At 29.4% G+C, this 24,494-nt stretch overlaps 1 protein-coding gene across 1 annotated transcript; it reads right to left on the reverse strand.

The window, feature by feature from the left end:
* Positions 1-10,198: 10,198 nt before the first annotated feature.
* On the reverse strand, positions 10,199-11,451 carry LOC112527653 (transcription factor MYB8-like). Its single transcript, XM_025138408.1, has 2 exons — positions 11,249-11,451; positions 10,199-10,962 (listed from the first exon to the last, which is right to left on the reverse strand). Exons 1-2 carry the CDS (start codon positions 11,379-11,381, stop codon positions 10,280-10,282), a joined length of 816 nt encoding a protein of 271 aa, XP_024994176.1. The 5' UTR covers positions 11,382-11,451; the 3' UTR covers positions 10,199-10,279.
* Between the last annotated feature and the right edge of the window lie 13,043 nt (positions 11,452-24,494).

Below are 24,494 nucleotides of genomic sequence, written 5' to 3' on the forward strand. Positions count from 1 at the left end.
TAATTAAGTATTTTAGTGGAATTCGTGTTTTTAATAAATTAAGTGGTTTTGTGGAAATTCTTAGAAACAAATAAAAGATAATCTTTATGATTATTATTTTATTAAAAGTGTACTAATTTTTAAAATCATGATCACTAATTATTTTGTAAAATAAAAAACGTTATTGAAAATAAATAAAATTTATGATATTATGAATCTAATAGATCAAAACATTCACGATTACGACCTAAAAATAAATTTTCATGTGATTTTGATATTTAATAATATAAATGAACATAAAAATATTTAATAGTGAATTGTTTTGAAGGAATTTACGAATTAAAAAAAATCAATTATTTTATTTATTTAAAATATTTTAAAAGACTTATTATTTAAAATGGGAAACATTTCTGAATTTTTCTCTTCTTTAAATAACCATATAAGTACAAAATGTGAAGTGTTGAAATCATGTGAAAAAATGCTTGTGTATTTATGATGATTAATATTATACTTAATTTTAAAAAAAATTCAATATTGAGTTTGTCTAGAAATTATCGATAAAACTATTCTAAATATGTAATTTGTAAAAAAAACGCTCTTTTAATGTAGTTTAATTAATATTGATTATGTATATTAATATGATAAAAGTGTAAATAAAAAAGGATTATATATAAATAATAAATAAATAACTATAACAATTGAAATCGTATATACTAAAACTAATTTCATAATAATTATTATATATCATAATATAATTGAAAAAGAAATATATTTTATTTAATATACAATTATATATATATATATATATATAGGAGTTGGTTCAAATGTTAACCAAGATTATTGTATTAACTTTGTTAATCAATCTTGGTTATTGATTCTTATGATAAACAGTTGTGATTAATCATGATAAAAAATAAATTTTTTAAATTTACAATTTCAAAAAACAGATGTGAACAAAGGGGAAAATGATATTTAGGTAATTTTCTTTTTTATGTAACTCCCATATCATTAATTGGGAGTTATAAAATCAAAAAATCTCATTATTTTTGTTAATGTAAGAACCATATGAACACACACACACACACACACATATATATATATATATAACATATGAACAATATGTGAATCGTATGAACATCTTTTGTATCTTTAGGAGTCAACTCTGTTGTATATACATGAACACGTATGAACCAAGTCATCTAGAGTTGTGTGTTTTCATACGTGCTCACATGTCTTCACATGTTCTCTGTGTGTGTATATATAGATTCATATGAACATCTAGTGACTTGAATAGACATGAACACTTATGAATCACGGCATCTAAGGCTGTGTGATTTCTGATGTGTTCATATGTCTTCATATGTCTGTGTGTGTCTCTATGTCTTTATATGTCTTCATATGAGCATCTAATGCACTGTGTGTTAACTTCATTTGTCTTCACCTATAAACTAACTGAATCTCTCAACATAGTCAGATCCTAAATATACAGAAGATGTTCAACAGGTCAGCTGCTGTAACCTTTTTTGCAAGATAAGTGAGAACTGTCAAAGGTGAGAACTGTCGATTAAAATGAATGCAATATCATATTAATCCATAACCAATACAAACGCTTTGACCATTGTCTTCCGGAACTCGAAGACCGATTGTCATCATAAACCATTTTAACCTTCTCATTCTCATTGTTGTCGATCTGTTTTCCAATGGTTATATCTATATTAGCTTGGACGATATCGAAACTTTACTATCGGAAATTCTTTAATAATCACAAATTCAATAACATTATAGATAGATAAATCAAATTTAAAAAACACTCACAATTTGAAAAACAAGATCAATATTAAATCATCATCAATTATGAGATTTTTAGATTTTGTAACTCGCAATTATTGATATAGGAGTTACATAAAATGGTAAAATTATTTATTTATCCTTGTCATTAACATATGAGATGTATATGAACCTAAAGAAAAGATTAATTTTCATTGGTTGAGCTTGGTTAATAAAATTAACACAATAATTTTGGTTAACATTTGAACCATATATATATATATATATATATATATATAAAATATATGATAATATAATAAATACATAAAATAAAAAATAAATCTAAGTTTTTTGATTGAGTAAAAATCGTGAATCTCATGTGGTCATATTTAATCGCCATTATATATATATACAAAAAATTATATATATATATTTAAATTTCCAAACAACCACCATGAACACATAACATCAACCACAAAATCTTTGCCATTAGTTACATAATCTTACATGTCTTTTCTTGAATCTTGATCTAAACTAACGGTTTTAACTTATCATATATAATTCTTTCGAAAGATTGTAATTATTATTGTAAAAACAAAAAATGCATCTAACCAACATTTTATATAAAATGCAGATATCACCACAAACGAAAGCATATGTCATTTGAAAACAACAAGCAATAAGAGAGATTTGGACAAAAACAAAACAAATGATTAAAACATGACCAAAAAAAGCCACCCAAGGACAATCAATCGAGAACCAATTTACCGTATTCAATTATTACACAAAATAAATTGGAACCCGACATTTTGTAAAAAAATCGGATTTGTTTTATATATGATTATTATTATTATGTCACAAACTTAAAATTAATTGTATTTAAAATCTTGAAATTAATTTTTAATTACTATTTAATATAATTAATGTGATTTCAATCAATTATATATACAATAAAATATTGGAAGCAACAATTATTGGAAGGCCATAATAATTATTTCAACAACAAATTCCACACGTTACACGACAAAGAATTAACATCTTCATTATATGGTTTAAGCTAAACTTATATTATTTTTAATTATTATAATATATGATTTTTATAGTTAATAATAAGTGGTAGCTTCTTTTGATATTTTATAAATATATAATAATGACTTTTACAGAAATAATTCATGTTTCCATTAGAAATTCAAACCCAACTTGAAAACAATCAATCAATAATTTGGTCATTAAATGACTTTTTTTAATATATAATAAATAGTCTTTCATTTATATTATTTTTTTTGTTTTTTCTTCGTTTTGTTTTCATTAATAAAATAAAAATAAACGAATTAAAAACCATAAAATGAGGAAAAAACAAATTGTTTGATGGCTTTCGAGAAACTAAACTTTATGTCATTTTACTACAAACGAAAAAAATTAATAAGCAACTTCTACCGAAATATGCTCAGATTAATGATTTGGAATAAAAGTATACAGGTCTTCAATGAATTAAATGAAATGAGACAAACGTACGAGGGGCCTGACTTGACGATTGTCATTATTTGTTGTGAATACAAGGTCGAGTTGGTCAACGTTAGGGAATTCTTGACTTGAAGGAAATGTTGGCCAGATGACCATATTTGAATTAGACCCCTTTGTTAATACCATATTGCATTGTATTCAAGAATTCGTCATACGAATCTTAGAAACAATCTTGTTACATTTATCTGTTTTCGCTTATCTAGCAAGAGTGAGGTCGGTTTTTTGTACAAGCATGCTTCCACATGAGTTTAGTGTGTTGGTTTATATCTGGATTGATGACAGTGAAATGATCTGTTATGATGTTTTGATTTGTTGACGTTGTTAAGTGATGATATGGTACTTGATTAATGTTAATACAAATGAATGAACATGTTTTGTTGCACGCTGGTTTTGCATGGTCGGGATAGTCACACAGTGAGAGTGGGAAATGTCATGTGACCGTAATGGTCCATATGGGAATTTTCATATGAGAAATAATGAGTTTCATGGCACCTATCTTGTATAGAATGACATGAATATGTTTCTTGTAAGTTTGTCACATGCCTATGATGTTTTGCGACCTTTCTTCATTACATAGGAGTTAAAGTGTTTTGACAACTGTGCATGCTTCGTTAATAGATGTTATATTCATGATTATTCAATCATTATTTTACTGTTTACATCAACTTAAACTAAAACTGTGAAACTCTTTTTACCATTAAGTCTACTATTATTTTAATAAAAAAAATATCGTTGGGATCTGGGATTCATTCAGATGTGGTGTTCAAGATTTGATTACTGTTTGTGATAACTTTTAGTTTAACATCTGTATTTTGGAGACCCGGACTTCAAATTTCTATATACATTCATGATCAAAGTTCTAAAATTCAACTGTAAAATACTTTTGATGATCTTTTTTTGTAATTGAGACACTTTCTGGAATTCGGGTCATTACAACAATACACTAATTAGCATATAAAAACTCTATTCATTTGACGATGTAGGAGACACATTAGAGGTTACAGGCAAGGAGTGAGAAACCAATTTGGTCTCTTTGCATAACAAACAATACCATAAACGTGTTCGGAAGTAAATTCAATTTTACAATATTAATAATGTTTATGATAATCATACAATTAAACGATCTTAAATTTTTTAGATTATCTTGCAATAAATTACGAAGACATCGACGTTAACTCATTAATTTGTGCATACAGAAATCAAAAACAAAACAACTTTTCTAAAAATATAACTAAATTAGAAGGTTTTTGTTTTTTCTAGTATAAAATTTGTTTACATAATTAGATAATGAAAAAAATAATAGAAATATAACAAATGAAATCAGAAAAACGAGGTAATGGCATGAATGTTATGGGGTATTATTTAATTACTTCCACTCCATTTTTTGCGGGAAGTTCCTGATTTGTAAATATATATATATATATATATATAGACTTGGAATCATGTGAGACCAATGGTTTTTTGTGAGATCCGTAAGACCAATTTTCAACCCTTAGATTAGATTTACAATCGTCAGATCTGATCATTTATAAACACCACGAGACTTCTCACTAATTACGAAATTGTCACCTTGCAACTTTGCAACCATTAGATCATTAATTCGTAAATTTGATCAATGAATATAAATTGGTCTTACGGGTCTCACGAAAAACCTTTGGTCTCACGTGAACCCAACTCTCTCTCTCTCTCTATATATATATATATATATATATATATATATATAAATTAATAATTAATTATTCGACATTTTGCAGTATTAATAAAATAAAAAAATGAACTGGGGTTGCACGTTGACACCGTAGTATTGGATTTGATATCTAGAAGTCCGGGAACAATGCAAGATATGATACACGATAAGATAATATATATAAAGAAAATATAACCCAGAATTATTTTAATAATAATAATAATTGTTTTTGTCATATGTGTCTCATCATATGTCCATCGCTTTTAAATCAACGATGATAATAAAAGTTGTGGTAAAAATTAAAAAGTACATTTGAATCGTTAAATGAGTTGATTTTTTTAATTTAAAGATTAAAAAGATTTTGTTGATTAAAAAATTAAGTGATTGTTTATTTACCTTTTAATAATTTTATTAAGAGTCAACCTCGGAATTTCTAAGAAATGAATTTTGTTTGGTAAAAAAAAAATCTGTCTTTTAATGATTTTAAAATCATTTGAATGATTTTGTGTCAAGGCCTCTCTAAACCATTCAGCGTCCTAATTCCATTGTAAACAATTACCGAACACTTATATTTTATTTTGCACTATATCATGAGAACCTCTTAAATCATTCTGCGTCAAATCATTCGATAACTGTAAAGCAGCCCTTAACCTTCAACTACTTCTATCAACTTTTATGTTTGTTTCACGAAGTTCTACATGTTTTCAATCACTTTCGTATACATGATTTTGTTATATTTTCGGTGTATATAATAAAAATAAGCCAATGAATAAAATTGGAAGGGTAAACTACAAATTTGGTCCATGTGATTGTCAAAAACAACGTTTTTTATTGTTTCTTTTTATCATTTATCCAATAAAAAACCATACAGACCAAATTATAAAATCGATTTTGATTGGTTAAAAGATAAGAAGTTGTAGAAAATTTTAGGTATAAATTTTATCTTTAGACGATCCTAAGTCAATACGTAATTAATTAAAGAAAATTTATTGTTAAATTAAGTATGATAATAATAAAGTTATGACATAAAAACAATGAACAAGTGATTATAAATAGTAAAAATAGAGCCAAAAGGAAAATGCTATATTTTTATTTTACACATTTAAAATAAATATAAAACTAATTTGAAATTGAGAGGAACAAATCAAATCATACTCTCCTAACACCTAATCCCTTTAAATTTTCAACACATTATTTATAAAAAAAAAGCTAACTTTCCACCTAAATTTTGTTTTTTCCTTTCTATTCTTTGACTATAAATACCAACATTGGTTTAGTCAATAATCTTACTTCAAAATTATTATACCCATTCTCATGTAAATTCATGTGTTTTCATTTGTAAAGTGTCCACTTAATTCAACCATATTTAAATATACTTCAATTTTAATAGGTGTTAGTTAATTTATCATGACAAACACATGAATCTGTAAGTTTGCGTTTTTTAATGAGTTTCCGAAAGATTAAAGAAATGATCCATTCAATAGGGGTCGTGGATTGAGAAGCCAAACGTTATGACTCTTTTGTTATTGTTATTTTTTGGTGGCTCTATTTGTTTTGTGTTCCCGTTTATCGTTTTCTACTCTGGTAATCGAAGTGCCTTAGTTATAGGGCAAAGCTAATAGAGAATTTCATTTGATCGAAAAAATGTTGGGATCTCATTGAGAACAAGATCAACGAACATGGAGGAGTTGTATCCATCGAAACATAGCAAAAGGTGATTAATGAACAGACACCATGAGTTTTGAAGCTCAAGAACTTTCTGTAACAATCAATTGATATGGAGATTCTCATGAAGAAGAAATACCAAGGATCAATCAAGGTGAAGCGATCAACCACAAGCTTTATGTTAGGAGTACAAAACTTTGAACATGAGGGTAGGGGAGTTTGTGAATAGCTATTTTCAAGAATAGCTAAGAGATGAAAGATTATGGAGAGGATATCAAAGAAAATGTAATTATTGAGAAGGTTTTGAGGTCCATGACTTCTAAGTTCAACTATGTTGTGTGCTCAAGTGAGGAAGGAAACAATCTACACACACTCACTTTGGATGAATTGCAAAGTAGTCTGCTAGTCCATGAGCAACGGATGAAAGAGAACATTGAGGAGAAATAGGTTCTCAAAGTCTCAAGCAATAAAAGGGGTGTAGGAGGATGGGGATGAGATGAGGATGTGGGAGGCTTTCGAGGAGACTGTGGCAGAGGCAGAAACTATCAGGCTACGGTCACAAACTAAGGCATCTTCAATTCGAATGTCCTAGTTGGAGAAACACAAACTATGCTGAAATGGACGAGACATAAGAGATATTGCTTATGGCTAGTAGTAAACAAGAAGTACATACAAATAGAGCATGGGTTCTTGACTCCAGATGCTCAAATCACATGATCAAGGATAAGAGATGGTTTGTGACCTTAAATAAAAGATTCACACATTTGGCAAAACCCGATAATAACACAAGGATGATAGTTAAAGGAAAAGGAGATGTAAAGTTATCTATTAGAGGAAGAAAACATGTTGTGAGCAACATGTACTATTTATCTAATATAGCCATAAAGCAGTTGAGTCTGAGACAACTACAAGAAAGGGGTTTAACGATACTGATCAAGAATGAAAGCTACAAAACTTTTCATGAAGAATGGGGTTTAATTATGCAATCTTAAATAACTTCAAACCAGATGTTTGTTCTTCCAATTGAAGTTCCACTTTTAACTTGCCTACAAATCACCCCAAAAGACAAATTCAACTCTCTGGCACCAGAGGTACGATCATCTAAACCAACATGATTTGCATCTTTTATCAAAGAAAGGAATGATGACGGGTCTCCCTCAAATTTCGAGAACAAGTTATGTGTGTTAAGTCTGTGCTAAGGTAAGCAACATCATGAACCGATTCCAAATGAAAGAAAGTGGAAAGCAACAGAGAAGCTTCAGCTGGTTTACACATATTTTGATGGTCTCATCATGCCAAACTCTAGAAGTGATGAAAGGTACATTTTATGTTTTATTGATAAAATGAAGCTAACACTTTAAAGGCTTACGCAGATAGTGATTTTGCAGGTGATGCCGATAGTGGAAGAAGTACTTCAGGGTATATGCTTTTAATGAGCAATGCAGATGTGTCATGGAGTTCCAAGAAGCAACTTGTGGCTACTTTTTCAACCACCGAGGCTAAATATGTTGTTGTAGTTGCTTGTGCATGTCAGAGCATTTGAATGAGTGAGATCTTAGTTAGTTTCTTAGCTTGAATCAAGATTAGATTAAAGGTGTTACTAATCTCTGTGACAACGCTTCTTCAATTGAACTCTCAAGGAACCCTGTGCTTCATAAGAGGACGAAACGCATCAAACTGAGGTTCCATTTTTTGCATGACTTGGTAAGAGAAGAAGAATTCGAGCTATTACATTGTGGAACAGTGGACCAGATTGTACACATCATGACCAAGCCGCTGAAACTAGATGCTTTTCTAAAGTTGCGCATCATGCTAGGAGTTCAAGAAATTGAAGATTTAAACTAAGATGCTTACAACATACTCAAGTTAAGGAAGGATATGAAGAAAACATGTCAAACTTGACCTGGTAATCGGAGTGCCTTATTTTCAAGAGTAGTTGGAGTCTTTTTCGTTTTTTTAGTTTCTCATGTAGTTGAATCATGCAGATTATCCTAGTCGTGTTAGTTGATTCACATCCGTTCTCTATTTAGCATATTGTTAGCAGTTGGTTTGATATTCACATTTCCTGTTCTCTAACCGCTCTTTATAAGACCAAATTTCTACTTTCAATACTATCGATTGAGTAATTCATCGACCAATTCACATTGAGTACAAGCACCTTTCTAACAACTGGTGTTTATTGATAGGCTGCCAATTTCACATCATACATATGAATCAAACAAATACATATTCGTCAATACATTAAATGTTAGCTTTAAAAGGAGAAAAAAATAATGCAAAACAGTACCTTAAAATAAAAATTATCACAGTATTTAAAGTTTTCAAATGATTAAACCTTCATATATCATGACAAAATGGGAAAGTGTTATCAAATTATTTGATTATAACAAAAAGTAAATAAAATACAAGGGCAAGTTGGTGATGGCTATAAAGGTTCCGTGAGTTGTTTAGTAGCAAGAGCACGTGATACGTCACCCAAATCCAACACTTATTTAATCCCACTACTTCCCATTATCGCTCATCTTTTCAGCATCATAAATCATAATTACCCTACACGACATTTTTGTTCACTTGTTATATTAAATTATAATATATTTTAATTAAATAATAGAGATTAACGTAAGATCATTAATTCTTAATATAGAAAGTAAAATGCAACGCCAGTTGGTGATGATGGCTACCGAGTGATGTTATTGTGGGGGATTGTTTATTATTAGCAACGCCACGTGAAACGTCACCAAAACCTCCGCTTTTTTTTTATTTTATTATATTAAATGAATAAATTGTTCTTAAAAAGGGATCTAAAAATATCAATATCAGAATTCAATATTTAAATGGAAGCAAGTCTTCGGCTAATTGTATTTATTTATTTATTTTTTCTTTTATTATTTATATATAATTTTATAATATTTTGTTTTGTATAAATACAATTCGATTTGTGTGTTTAATCTCTTCATCCGTGTCACGTTGGTTGTCAATGGATGGGTTATTACGTTACCTTCGCCTTGTACCATTTTTTACATTTATCAATGTTTATGATTTTTAATTTTTTATTACTTCAAAAAATGTATTTCTTGTTTAAACGTGATCAATTTGGTGAAATTAATTTGATTATTAATTACTTTAAGTAATGAAATTAAATTATTAGTATTTAAAAAAAAGAAAAAGATTATTGTAAGAGTGGACCAAATTAATGTGTCTTAAATGGTAGTAGTGTCTCAGACTAATCAGGGATTTAGGATGGACCATTCTCACTTCCGTCTCTGGGTAGGATACGTTGGAGTTAATATGAATCAAATTTTGCTATTAAAAACTTTTTTTATATATCATAAAATTAGTTGATAAATTAAGAAACGATGTAAAATAAGAGACAACGTCTTAAGAACCCTGAATGATTCCAAAACCATTTGAACCGTTTTTTTCTTTTGTCTAGAGTAATTTATTCTCATTCAAACGGTTTATTAAGAAGAATTATCAAGCATTTGTATTTCATCTTACACCATAAGTTACTAAATTGTTCTGATCATTTAACTGCATTAAGCGATTCAATAAGTGACAAATAGCCTTGACTTGTAACTCGACGATTAAACAACTTGTTTTATTTTAGTTTTCACTCATAAAAGTTGAATAATAATACAAGAGGAACTGAAAGTATAATTACAACGAGTCTCCATCTTCAAGCAGATTTAGGTATTCGCAATAAAGCTTCTCTAGCAGTTGACTGTCATCATTATTGGAAATGAGTAAATCACACACCTCCAACTCCAATGGTATATCGTTCTCACCCTCTATGCTTCCTGCGACTTCCATATCAAACAATGGAGTCCAATTTGGCCAGCAGAAGTCTGACGCTAGTAAATCACCTTCTCCCTCATCAATTGTGCAGTTTGACGATGATGCACCGCTCATTATTCCGTTATCCGAGCTCTCTTTTCCCCAATTTAACGATGCCGATTGTGAAGAAGACAAGGAAGAATTAGAAGGCTGATCAGGAACAGGCTCCTCACCTGATTTTTCTGCTGATTTCACCTTCGTGGACTTGTGATCCGTTTTCCTCTTCTTCTTCCTCGGTTTTTTATTGTTTTTGGAAGCGTCCGCCTCCTTCTCGACACCACCGTCGTCGATCTCTTTTCGTTTAAGATGCGAGTTCCAGTGGTTCTTAATCTCATTGTCAGTTCGACCTGGAAGTTCCGTGGCTATGAATGACCATCGGTTGCCATGGACAGAATGAAGCCGGATGATGATGTCATTTTCATCGGCAGTGAAGTTTCCTCTCTTGATACCTGGCCGGAGATAATTCATCCATCTCAGCCTACAACTCTTTCCACATCTAAGCAATCCTGCATCCATTAAAACATAACAATCATTCATCTGTACATCACAAACATACCTGCAATCCATCAATCATTTCGCTAAACGCTATTTGACTAATTTCATTCTAATATCTCCTGAATATCGTAGTTTCAGACCGTTGTCTAGCTTTTGTTTGCAAAATAGTTTCTCCAATTGTTAAACAGACAACGATTGAAGTTTTCAAATAGTCACAGATAAGCCAAAAAAAACAGTATATGAGTACAGACAGATAGCATCCAATCCAGTCGGATCGGCATAAAAAAGTACACATACCGGCTTTGGAAGGCAAGGATCGCCATTGACCTTCACCGTGAGTTTGAATGTAGTCGGTAAGAAGTTTATCTTCTTCATCAGACCATGCTCCCCTGTGTAAACCTACCTTCGAACAGCAAGGTGCTCTCCCCATTTTTGCACACACAACACGCTCGAGTGTGTGTTTCAGAGGGAGAGAGAACCAGAGAGAGATGTGGTCTGTGTGATGCAAGGGAGACCACGCCCATTCTTGACCTTTTAAATGCCTCTGGAAACAAATTAGTCACGTTTTATTGAAAAGTTGCCAAACTTTTATCAAATTTCCAAAAACCGACATATACTTTAGAAAAGTACAAAATCAGTCCTTGTAGTCTAATGTTATGAACACAATGCGGGTTTTTGGAAACATGCAGGAGAGATCCGCATTCAAATCAAGATCTAAACAAACATATGGTATAAGGGACAAAGGGGTAGTTTGATAGTTGGTACGCTATTTAATTCGTAGCTTTTTTTTTAATAAAGAGTTAATTTTATTATATTATTTTTATTTGACTAGATTTATAAATTCTGATTCATTATTAATTTTATATACATCTGAATAAATAAACTTTTATATAAAGAAACATCACTTGGAAAAATGGTTGTAATAGTGACGGAATTTAATTCAAGACTTTTCGTCTTTTAAAAATAACATGTGACTCATAAATTTGTGAAGACAGTTAATAAGACACATTAATCTTCTAGTATGTAATTATAGATCGAACTTAAATAAATAATACTAATAACGGTTATTTTCTACTTAGAGCCAGGGACAGACTCATAATTTTTTTTCAAATGGTGGTACCGTTTGATTATAAGAAAAAGATATAGAGAAAAAAATTCAAACAATGACATCATTTGACTATAAGAAACAAATGTACAAAGTTTTTTTTTCAAACGGTGACACCATTTGATTAAGAAAATGACATTAACAGGATTCAAACTTGGGTCTGGGATGGAATAAAAGTCTTGCAAACCAACTCTACCAAATAAAACTTATTCTCATTGTAGTTTCAAAATACATACAGTAACACAACAAATTAATACGGTTGCACCTTTCACGAACCTAAATAAATTTACCCTACGACGAAGGAATAATATGGTGGCACGTGCCACCGTATTCTCTACTCTAGGTTCGTCCATGCTTAGAGCTTATCCAATAAGCATATCATATTTATAATTAACAAACTTATTTTTTTATATCATTTCTCTTTATAAGCATTATCACGTTTGTATCATTTTAATGAACATGAAATATTATATTGTTGTGGCGTTATTTTTTTTAAATAAACTAGTGTAAGAAAATATACTAGTAATTTTGTTTGGTTAAAAAATGTTTGTTTTTTTACATCGTTTTACTATAAAACATAATATTCTAAGTATATTCTTTTTTTATTTATTATTTATATGAATTTTCTATTGCACCCTTATATTGGATTAACTTTACACATTATTCCCCAACATTAATGTTATTTGTGCAATAAGTTTTAACAAAATTGTATTATTATACTATTTAAATCCGACTAAATATTTAATTCTTAATTATATTATATTATATAAAACAAATATTATCTATACTATATTATAAAGCATTTGACAAAAAAATTTAAAAACCGTTTTTTATGCATGAAGTACTGTTTATTGATGCATATTACTTAAAATTCAAGATTACAAGTAAATTGTGCATAAATACAACTTATTAAAGCTCCATTTGAGTTCATGTAACTAACTGCGGATAAACATAATCAAATAGAGGATAAACATTTTATTTTAAAATATAAAAAATCTAAAATATAATTAGGATAATTATTGAATTCTAACAAAATAATTAATAATTATCTTTATAAAAAATTATATTATTAAACCAAATATAAATTAATTCGTTTTTAAATTTCAATTAAATTATAATAAAAAATTGAATCAAAGAAATTATACAAAAACGAGAACTTTTAAATATTTAATTTAATACTAATATTGCTTATAACATCATAATATTGATAGACAAAAAATATAAAACAAAACATTAAGAGGGTGTTTGGGATTGCTTATTTAAAACAACTTATGCTTTTTTGTAAAAGTGTTTATTAACTTATGTGGTTTTAAATCGGAGTTTTATAAAAAGTGTTTGAATTAGCTTATAGCGGTACCAAACTGCAATAAGCTGATAAGTTATTTTTTAGTGTTTGGCAAATTTTGCTTATATCTGTAAAATGACAAAAAAAAACAGTCTTCCATATTATTGACTTATGAGAGTGTTTGGGATTGCTTATTAACTTATTTGATTTTTTAATATATAAAAACTTAATTTTGTCGATTTTAAGTTCAAACATTATCCTTACTTACCGGATAAGATTTTAGTCCTTACTTACCGGGCAAAATTTTAGTCCACCAAAATCAAGGAAATTTATAATCCTGCCTAAATAATGATCTATAGCTTATCCATTCGACAGAATATCATAACTAGGAATGCTATATATATTCCTTCATGTATATACATATCAACATCTCCAGCATTATACCATTAACAAATATCACCCACACTAAACTTATGGAAGAAGAGGAAACTAGGCAAGTTCTTTAGAAGGCCATTTGTTCAAGCAGCCACAGTCCCTTTTCACCTCTCTTCTTCCTCACTAGAATATATTGGTAAAACAGAAAGCATTGAATGAACAACAAATACAAGATTTAAGTAATTTAACAGAAATTTCTTCAACATGAATCCTCATTTACACACAGCTACTTACAGATGAATGGATAACCCAACAACGCGAAGAAATCAAGAATAACCTATTTATCAACAACCCAAAATTGGGAAATAAATTGTGGGAAAACGAAGGAAAACGCAGGGGAAGTTTTCTGGCGACGATGAGACGAATTGAACGGATCCTTGATCGATGATTTCACAGGCAGTGAGAAGCGTATCTGTTAGGGTATCGATCTCTAGGGTTAGGGTAGACGATGATGGGGGTGGAGGAGAAGAGATATCTAGAGGAAGGTATATCGATTGGAGAAGAGGCGATGATGATGGGGGTGTTCGTTGGAGAAGAGACGATGAGATATATCTGTTGGAGAAGAAACGATGAGATGTATCTGTTGGAGAAGAGACGATGAGAGGTATCTGTCATGGGAGAAGAGATATCATTGATGATGTACGTACAATATTGGAGAAAGGGTGTTTACACATGGTTAAAATGGTAAACTGGTAGTAAGTTGATTTTCATAAGTCATGAATGATTAACTTATCAAAAACTGCTTATTACCGGTTTGGCACCGGTATAAGCAGTTTTTTTTTCCCTTACCCAAACACTAAAAAACAGCTTATCACCAGTGTCAGACTGAAATAAGTTAAAAAACAGGTTTCATAAGCACTCACAAACACCCCCTAAAATCAAGATGTATCTCGCTGCATTACGCGATGACCCTTCTAGTATGAAAAAAAGTTACCTTATAACATAAAAAAATTACTAACTAGCAGTTCGATAAGTGAGCAATCTTCCACCCGAGGTTCATCACTTACCATTCCTCTTTCTAGTACTCTCCACTTGATCATGCCTAAAAAATATTTTGAAAACATTGGTTATACTAAAATATATGGTGTATTCTTTGTAAACCATGCACAGTAGTAAAACAAATATAAGTTTCAAAATCATTTCAATAAAAATATGGTTAAAATGAATGTATACTTGCAAAATCAACATCCCGTCGCGGCTAATTATACATCATGGTCACATACAACAATGACGCTCACTTATATACATAGTGGTCACATACAACAATGACGCTCACTTATTACCCCATTAACCTAACTCCTCTGACACTGTAAGAACTCTTGTGTCAACATGAAACACATTCATGTGCACACGAAGAATAATCACTCCCATAATTGTGGTACCCTACTACTGTTGTGCAATTTATAATTAAGACATTTTCATAAAACCACGTATGGTCCAAGTCTATGTTTGAATCGGACCCACAAGACTAATTGTTCAACAAATCCACACCTGAATAATAGAATTACTTAAGATGTGAAACTCACATTAATCACGAAATAGTTTCTTCCTTTTTATCTCTTAATAATGACCTTAAATAAGGCCATAAACTAGAGGTTTGGCCAAAAGATGAAAACCCCAAAACTGAGGGTTATGCTACTTGATCCGTGAAGTTGGTTGCGGCGCTAGTCATGAAACTTGTATGACTCTTCTCGCGAGTTGTTACGCTACTACACTAACGGCTTACGTCGCCTATGGCTCTGTCCAAAACCAAAATCAGAAATCAATTCTTCAACTTCTCAACATCGAATTTTGTAGACAAACCAACCCAAACCAAAATGATTAATTGGATTAAAACAATGATTTCCAAAATCATTTACAACGATTAGAACTTATCCAAATCCAACCAAAGCCCAGGGTGTAACCTCTCAAAATGAAGAATATTTGAACCATCTGTGGTTTGGTTAAAAACTCCGTGTTTCTGTGTTGTTAAACCAGTTACAATCTCGAAACATATAAAGATTCAGTCAAATCAAGACTTCATAAACAAAACCCCATTTCATCTCTCAACTCAAAGACTTACTTCATTTTAAATGTTATAATATCAATTTTATATGAAAATATTCAGAACACTTAATAAAACAATATTTCTCGATTTTATATATTTAATTTCAATGATTTTTATCGATGTGAATAATATAAAAATCATTTATATTAGGAATTGTTCATTTTGGAGATTTTTACCATATCTTTTATGTCCCCAAAGTCTTCATTTTTTATTATTTTTTAAATTAGTTGAAAATAAAATCTAAAATAAATTAAAAAATCTCTCATCTTTTTTCTCTTCTCTCCATAACATACACGTACACACATGATTTAATATGTACAAAAGATGAACACTTTGTAAACATTTTCTTAGAAATATTATTATAGTTTCTGAACACACTCTAAATCTAAAAGATCTTATATAACTTGTAAACACATTGTGAACACCAACTAAATTAACAAAATCTAAATCTAATTCTATCATTTGTGAAATCCATGTGAATCTTGTAAGAAAATATTAAAGTCTGTTTACTTTGTACTTGTGTATGTTATAGAGCAAGGAGAGAAAAAAAAATATGTACCGAAATTCCTAAAAAATACATTAATTTTATTTAAATAAATACCGATCATATCTCATTAAGTAATAATATAATTATTTTAAATTAGTGGCTTATAATAGAATTTACAGATCTTAAAATTTTTAAATCATTAAAGGGTTTTTGGCATATCGGTATTGTAATCTTAGCCTCCTACAAGGTCATGAGTTCAATCATCATTAAAAATAAGAAAGATATATGAGTGTATTTGTCGTATATAAATATTATATATTTCAAAAAATTAAAATTAATAAGGAAAATGAATAAAAACACATAATTTATAAATATATAATTAAATATCTTATTTTCGAAAAAAGAATCCTACTTTGCAACGATAGTGTTGATATGTTTGTCTTTTGCATCGTACCAATCAAAAAAGTTGATTGCGATGTACTTCTCTTATTGGTCCGGGATCATAATTACCAATTTCCGAATTAAATTATAACCACAATAAATTATATAATAACCATCTTTAAAATATGTCATAAATGAAATTTTTATTTCAATATTATTTTAATACATAAAAAAACAATAAATAATTATGCTATAGTTATTAAATCACAAAAATACAAAGTTTACGCCTTTATTATTAATTAAATAATAAACAATTTAATTAAAATAAGCTGGTAAGGATAAATCTTCTGGTTTTTTATGTCTTGAAGTTTTGAAAATTACTAAACTCATATATATATCTATCTTATATTATATAATATTTGATAAAAACTTTTAAAAACTATTTTTTTATATATGAAGTATTGTTTATTACTTGAAATTCAGGATTACAAAATTATGCATAAAGTACAACTTATTAAGCTCAATGTTTAAAATTTGTGCAACTAACTATATATAAATATAATCAAATATAAGATAAAGTTCTCTTATAAAATCTAAAATATATTTAAGATAATTATTGAGTTCTAAAAGAATACTTAGTTACTATCTTTTTAAAAATTGTATTATAAAACCAAAAATAAATTAATTCGCCATTAAACCTACATTAAATTATAATAAAAAAAATTGATTAAATAAATTACACAAAAAATAGAATATATATATATATATATATAAGTAATTTTTATAATATCTTCAAATTTATATTTTATTAAAAAAAACATTGTTATTTGTTCAAAACCTTATAAATCCGTATTATAACATCGATATATACCACAAAAATAAAATGAAACATTAAAATCGAGATATATCTCGTTACATTGCGCGAGTACCTTCTATAATAATAAATATAAATATAAATATACGAAGCCATTCAAAAATAATTCGGTTGTTTGTAATAATCGTGACGTCCGATCTCAATCACACGTTACTAATAATCAATGACTATTATTAAAAATATTAATTTTGGTAATTATCTATTAAATTTCCTAAAAATTTAAATTTATGGATAATATTTAGGGGAAAATTAGTCTTTTGTAAATTTCTTTCTCCTCTCTTTTCTCTTCGGTGAACCTTACCCTGGCCAAATTTATTTCGGCATACACCACTGTGATACTCAAGAACAACTAAACGATAAGATATAAGCAAACTGTGATACTCAAGAACTTCAAAACAGAAAGACACAAACCGACTGTGGTAACCAAGAACTCCAAATAGAAAGGCACAAACCGACCGTGATACCCAAGAACTCCAAAACAGAAAGATACAAGCCAACTGTGATACTGATTATTATACCCAAGAACTTAAAAACAGATAGAGACAAACCACTTGTGATATACACTGTAATACCCAAAAACTTCTAAACATTAAAACACAAACCCACTGTAATACCCTTCTATATTGGTTGAAACCAGATTTAATCTGGACTTTAGACCACACATACCTACTGTGAAAACCACTGTAATCACCGCCACCTCCGGTACAGTGTGGACAATATGATACATCCAATTTCTTATTGGAGTTTGACTATGTTCCGACGACGCCATCACCTTCTCACATTTTTCAACAATGATTGTGATGATGTTTTACTGTCATCTTCCCCTCCTAAAACACCATCGCGCCACCTGAACCTATGGAGCTTCAAACAAGAAAACCAGGACTCACCGTACTCCGCCACCCCTAAACCACCTTTCTTCCAACCAGGTGGTTGACTCTAGTGAGGATATCATTATCGTCTTCTCCACCATGGTTATAGAAACAAGGAGAACATAGATAAGAGAGATTATGGTTTCAAAATAATGAACTTCAATATCAATCTTCTTGAGAAAAATAAGTAAACAATATAACTGTTAAAAAAATTAATATCTAAATTGTAATTAATCAAATTACTAATACACATTTACCTATTAATTAAACAAATAGAATTAATATATCAAGTTGATTGGCTTACATTAGATCTCACGATTATCATAAATTGTCGAGTTCTCATTTGATTAGGCGCCTATATATAAAACAAATTAAATAAAAATCATACAAATCAATCTCAATCGTCCATCGTCTAATCAATATATGGTTTCATAAATTTATCGTTTGTTTCCTGATATAAAACGTTGATCATAATTAATTAAATCTAATCATATTCCATAAATATTCAAATAATAATAAATGAACCTTTATCATTTTCATAAAATATCATAATTGATTGGTCTGTAACATTTCAATGGTTTGAATTTAATTTGTCCTATATATACATAAAGTGAGAAACGTAAGAGAAGATCTAAATCCTTGATCACTTTTAATCTCATGCTCAACCATGAATTGCGTTTTAAAAAGAAATTCATCAGGTGCATCTCAGTGCACCACATTAGTGCTAACATTCAATTAGACGTGATCAAAGGGTGGAGATATCTTCTTAGACTTTTCACTAGAACTCAATCCCTATATATATATATATATGTGTGTGTGTGTGTGTGTGTGTGTATGTGTGTGTGTGTCTAAGTCTGATGTTTATATGTGTTAATAAGAATATGTTCATAACCATGAGGTCTTCATAAGAATGTGCTCATAACTATATGGTTTTCAATAAAATTGTTGGTAAGTGTTCATATGATACGATCTTTTCCACACATACCTTTGTTCAAAAATGTTCACCAATGTTTATTTTTGTTCAGTTTTTCATTTCTTACTAATATGTCATGATTAATTTAATCCATAGATTTCAAGGTTTAAGGGTTAAGATTGGTTCAAATCATTAACACCTACTATTGAGTTAACAAAAGAACAAGCTCTCTCTCCCTCTCTCTCTCACACATATATATATATATATATATATATATATATATAGAGAGAGAGAGAGAGAGAGAGAGTCTCAATCAAATACAAACCATGGAAATGTTACAAACCATACAAATCAATTTTAACTGTCCATCTTAAAATTAAACATTTTTGCGAGAAGCAGAGAAGTTTCAATATCATATATGATTATACGCATGATATACAAGTTTAACCATATATGATTAAACACATGTTGTATTGACTAACATATAAACGTTTAATCATATATGATTAAAACTCACCCAAATGAGTGCAATCACATATGATACTGAAATTTCTCTATTTCTCCCATGATCATTATTCTCTCTCTATACATTTACAGTTATTATACAACCTTTTATATTTGTACAACCAATACAACCCAATATCAACCGTTCATTTAGTTTGATGAATATGTGATTTCATATAAGTTTTGATTGTTTCATAATATAAAGTATCAATCATAATTAATGAATCATATTCATCTTTCATAAATATTCAAATCATAATAAATGAACTTCCATCATTTCTATAAATATCTCAATTAATTGGGTTGTATTGGTTGTATAAATGTGCATAGTTGCATTTGAAATATACCTTACATACATACATATATATATATATATATAGTTTTTTCTTCACACAATTCTCAATTAAGTCCGTATTCACCAAAATATATCGAACTAATTATCTTGTCATTAATATTTACATTTTTATAACTGTATACTGAGTTTCCATTTACTTTCGTAACATAAAACTATGTGTAGTGTATGTTATAAAGATATGCAAGTTACAAATAAATTAATTGTTAAGACATGTTACATGCGAATTAAAAAATTGTAATAAAAAATTAGCATATGCTGTTGGTAGAGCTAGTTAAAATAAATAATTCAATAAAAAAAAAAAGGAAATGTGAGGCATACCCTTTTGTGTTCTTTTGATATGAACATAAATATGAAAGGATGATAAACGAGGATATGCATCATTCATTTATTATATATTATATATTATATATTATATATTATATACACCAAAAACGTTTTTGGTAATTCTGTTTAATTTAAAAACGACATGGTACGTTTAGACTTAAGGTCTATGGTCTAGGGTTTAAAGTTTTCTCAACATTTATATTTTCTCTATTTTTATCATACATTTTTTTGAAGTATATAATATTTATATACGGCAAATAGAACAAAAAAACTCATACACCCTCCTCACCTTTGGTGAGATTTGAACTCTTGACCTCTTAGAAGGCCAATGACTCACATACCGCTAGGCCAAAAGCCCTTTGGTTTTATCATACATTTTAGTATAGAATTAGACCAAATAACAACTCATAGATCTCCAAAATTACTATTTTAATATAACTGTTAGCATGTTCTTAAATGATAAACAACTTAGAATTTAGGTATTTTGAATGATAAAACTAAGGGTGTAAATGGTACGAGACAGTTTGCAAGCTATTTGAGATCGACTCGGTCAAAACCCGGTCAACTCGACTCGAATATGTTCGGTTTAAACTCGAACTCGACTCGAAATTGAGTCGAACCACCCAATACTCGACTCGAAAAGCTCGTAAGATACTCGATATTTTTTATATAATTAGTTTTAAAATATAATCAGTCTTATAATATAATATGTATAATATAATGTGATAAAAATGTGTTATATTTTAAGATATTTGAACAATATTGTGCATTTTTAAATATAAATACTAATCGATAATTTTTTTTTAATAAAATCAAAACTTAAAAAAAAGACAAAAAAACTATAGAAGTATCTGGTGGCATTGTCCCATATTGGAAGATAGATTGTAAAAGAAGGACGGAGAGGTGTTATAAAAATAGTGTGAGGTGAATAAAGTTTGTAACTTTATCTTTTTTATGATGAAATTTGAAGTGCATCCCTTTAAGTGTTTTAAAATTTAAGAGAATACTTATAAATTTTATAATTTATAAGAGAAAACCCTACCGTTTTCTTAAATTTCGTCGAGTAAGCTTAATTCGAGTAAAAGTTCGAGCTTGAGAAATGACTATTGAGTTCGAGTCGAATATATTGATACTTGAACTCGACTCACATCATTTACACCTCTAATCAAAACATTAAATGCTTGGACAATCCAAATATAGTCTTAATGTACATAGGGAAGTAAATGATTCGAGCTCGTAGCAAGTTACTTGAGCTTGAATTTAATAATTGTTGAGTTCGAGTCGAGCTCAAACACAAAATGAAACTCGTTTAACTCGAGTCAAGTTAAATCAAGTCGAGCTATTCTACCATACGGTTTTTTCGAGCCAAACATGTTTTATATTGATTAATCATACAATAAATATATAAAAATATATAAAGCTTGAGTTGATAAACAAGTTATTTGATCGCAACTTCGAACCCATAAACGAGTATCGAGTCTGAACCCTACATTGAAAAAGTTATTCGAGCTCGAGTCAAGCTCGACCCTGGTATTATTTTTCCAGCCCAACTCGATAAACCTACTACTCGACTCAACTCGTTTACAACCCTATATTGTACATATACGATATTTATTCGTAAATTTGAAATTTAAGGGATTATGTATTACTAAGTAGTACCAGAAGTTTAAAAATATGTCGATAGCCAATTCGTCATAGTTCTATACCCCTTGGTGAGAGCATTTCCTCCTATAACTCTTACTCAGTCTAACCAAAGAATCACTTATGAACTCATTTTGATGGTCAGTTTCTTATATATTTGAACTCCATTTTAAGTGTGTAATATATCATGACAAAGCTTTTATTAAGAACTTTACAAACCAATAAGTATATTTCCATTGAATTCAACCTTACTTTTTGGGTCTATATGGAGCATAGGAGTTGGGTTATTGAAAGTTATTGTGAAAAATGTAAGAATGGATCTCCACTCTTAGACAATCCTAATTGAAAATCAATACTAATTCGGTGTACCAAGATGCACCGGATCAATTCCAGTGATAAGTGCAATTCAAGAGGTGGGGACGAAATTAAAACTGATCAATGGTCTAAATCTCTTCTTATTTTTCTCACATTAAATTATATTCTCACATGTTTAACCGGTCAATTATCTTATCGGGTGAGTATAGGAATGACCACAAATCTTACCCGATAAGGTAGAATGCAAGGATTGAAAGTCCTATAGGATAAGTTGTGGATGATGACTGTTACCTGGTAAGCACTTATAGAGCGATAAAAATGGGTTAGGTTTGTGTTACATTTATTTGTTAGGAGGTCTAGAGCTTGTATCAAAAGCATTCTCTTTTACTAGACATTCGACAAAAGAGTGTACCAATAATTCCTCTTGCAATGGCTTGCAATGGCATTATTGGTTTGACATAATGATATAATTTGGTAGAGATTCATACAACGGTCATGTCATGACAACTTTATTTTTAATTTTATATATATATATGGTCAAGATCAAATGTTAACCAAAGTTTTTGTGTTAACTTTGCAAACCATGTTAACCAATCACAATTCATTCTTCTATTAGGTTTCTATTATGTTCACAATTTAATGTCGAGGGTAATTRAGTAATTTCATTTGCTATGTAACTCCCATACCATTAATGGGGAGTKACAAAATCATAAAATCCCTGAAAATATGAATTTATAATATTGATAGTTTTATTTTTTTTAATCTTCATCATCCATTTTTATTGTTTTATGAGTTTTTGATTCGTGGAGAAAACACGGTAGTAAAATCTTCGGTATTATTCAAGCTATTATGGATAAACGCATTGGAAAAGAAATTGAGAACATTGAGAAGATTAAAATGGTTTATGGTGACAATCAGAGTTCATGTTCGGGAAGTGAAGAAATTAACCAAAGCGAATGTCTTGGTAATGGAWTAATATTTTATTAGACTCGTTTTAATCGAAATTATGTTCATTATGATGTGTTGTGTTTTTTGTAGTTCATATTGCGTTGATAACAATTTTCTTTAATTATTAATACGTCTCTAATTCACATGTTCAAATGGAAGTACATGCACGACCCATTTTCATATTGTCATATAACCGACTTTTATGAATCATGAACCATTGTGTTCATGTTACTTCTATCATATGAATACAAGTGTTATTTTTTAAGCTTGATACCATATTTTATATTTGTGTTAGTGTTTGCACCCGGTGTTTATAGCGTCGAGGTTATGTGTTCATATATTTTATATGATATGAACAAGGGATGAACACGATATGAACAAAGGGTGAAGAACCACATAAGACCATAAACACATATGAACAAGAGGTGAACCTTAAACGGTGTGGATGCAATGCATGTATAAAACTCCAATTGACAAAAGATCGCTCCTGAATGTGTTCATAATGAAGGAACTATTGTTTGCAAGCTGTTCATATTGTGTTCATACTTGTTATTTTATTTATTTTCTTTCGTATAGCAGTTATTCTTATTGTGTTCATAAATGCTATGCAGTCCAAGTTCATATATATGTCAATTTTTTGTTYGTATTTGACACAATGGTTCATATATATATATATATATATATATATATATAGTTGTGTTCATATGGTTCTTACATTAACAAAAATAAATTTAAAAAAAAAATCATAGGATTTTTTGATTTTGTAACTCCCAATTAATGATATGGGAGTTACATAAAAAATTACCTAAATACTCTTTTCAACTTTGTTCACTTATCTTTATAAAATTTTAAATTTAAAAAAATAAGTTTTTATCATGATTAATCACAACCGTTTATTGAAAGATTGAATGGCTAAGATCAGTTAAAAAAGTTAACACAAAAACGTTGGTTAACATTTGAACCTGACCCTATATATATATAGGAGCGATCCAATGAAAACCACTCCAATTTGTAAAAACCGTAAAAACTACTCTCATTCATCGTTAATCTTATGAAATTT

This window comes from Cynara cardunculus (assembly GCF_001531365.2).
Source record: "Cynara cardunculus var. scolymus isolate 2C chromosome LG 15, CcrdV1, whole genome shotgun sequence".
NCBI lineage: Eukaryota > Viridiplantae > Streptophyta > Magnoliopsida > Asterales > Asteraceae > Cynara > Cynara cardunculus.

What these genes read in the sequence shown, in the direction of transcription:
- LOC112527653 (XM_025138408.1), bottom strand. Translation starts at nt 11,381, where the DNA reads ATGGGGAGAGCACCTTGCTGTTCGAAGGTAGGTTTACACAGGGGAGCA. An exon ending in ATCCTTGCCTTCCAAAGCCG is followed by an intron (nt 10,963 to 11,248) that starts GTATGTGTACTT and finishes TAATGGATGCAG; the next exon opens with GATTGCTTAGATGTGGAAAG.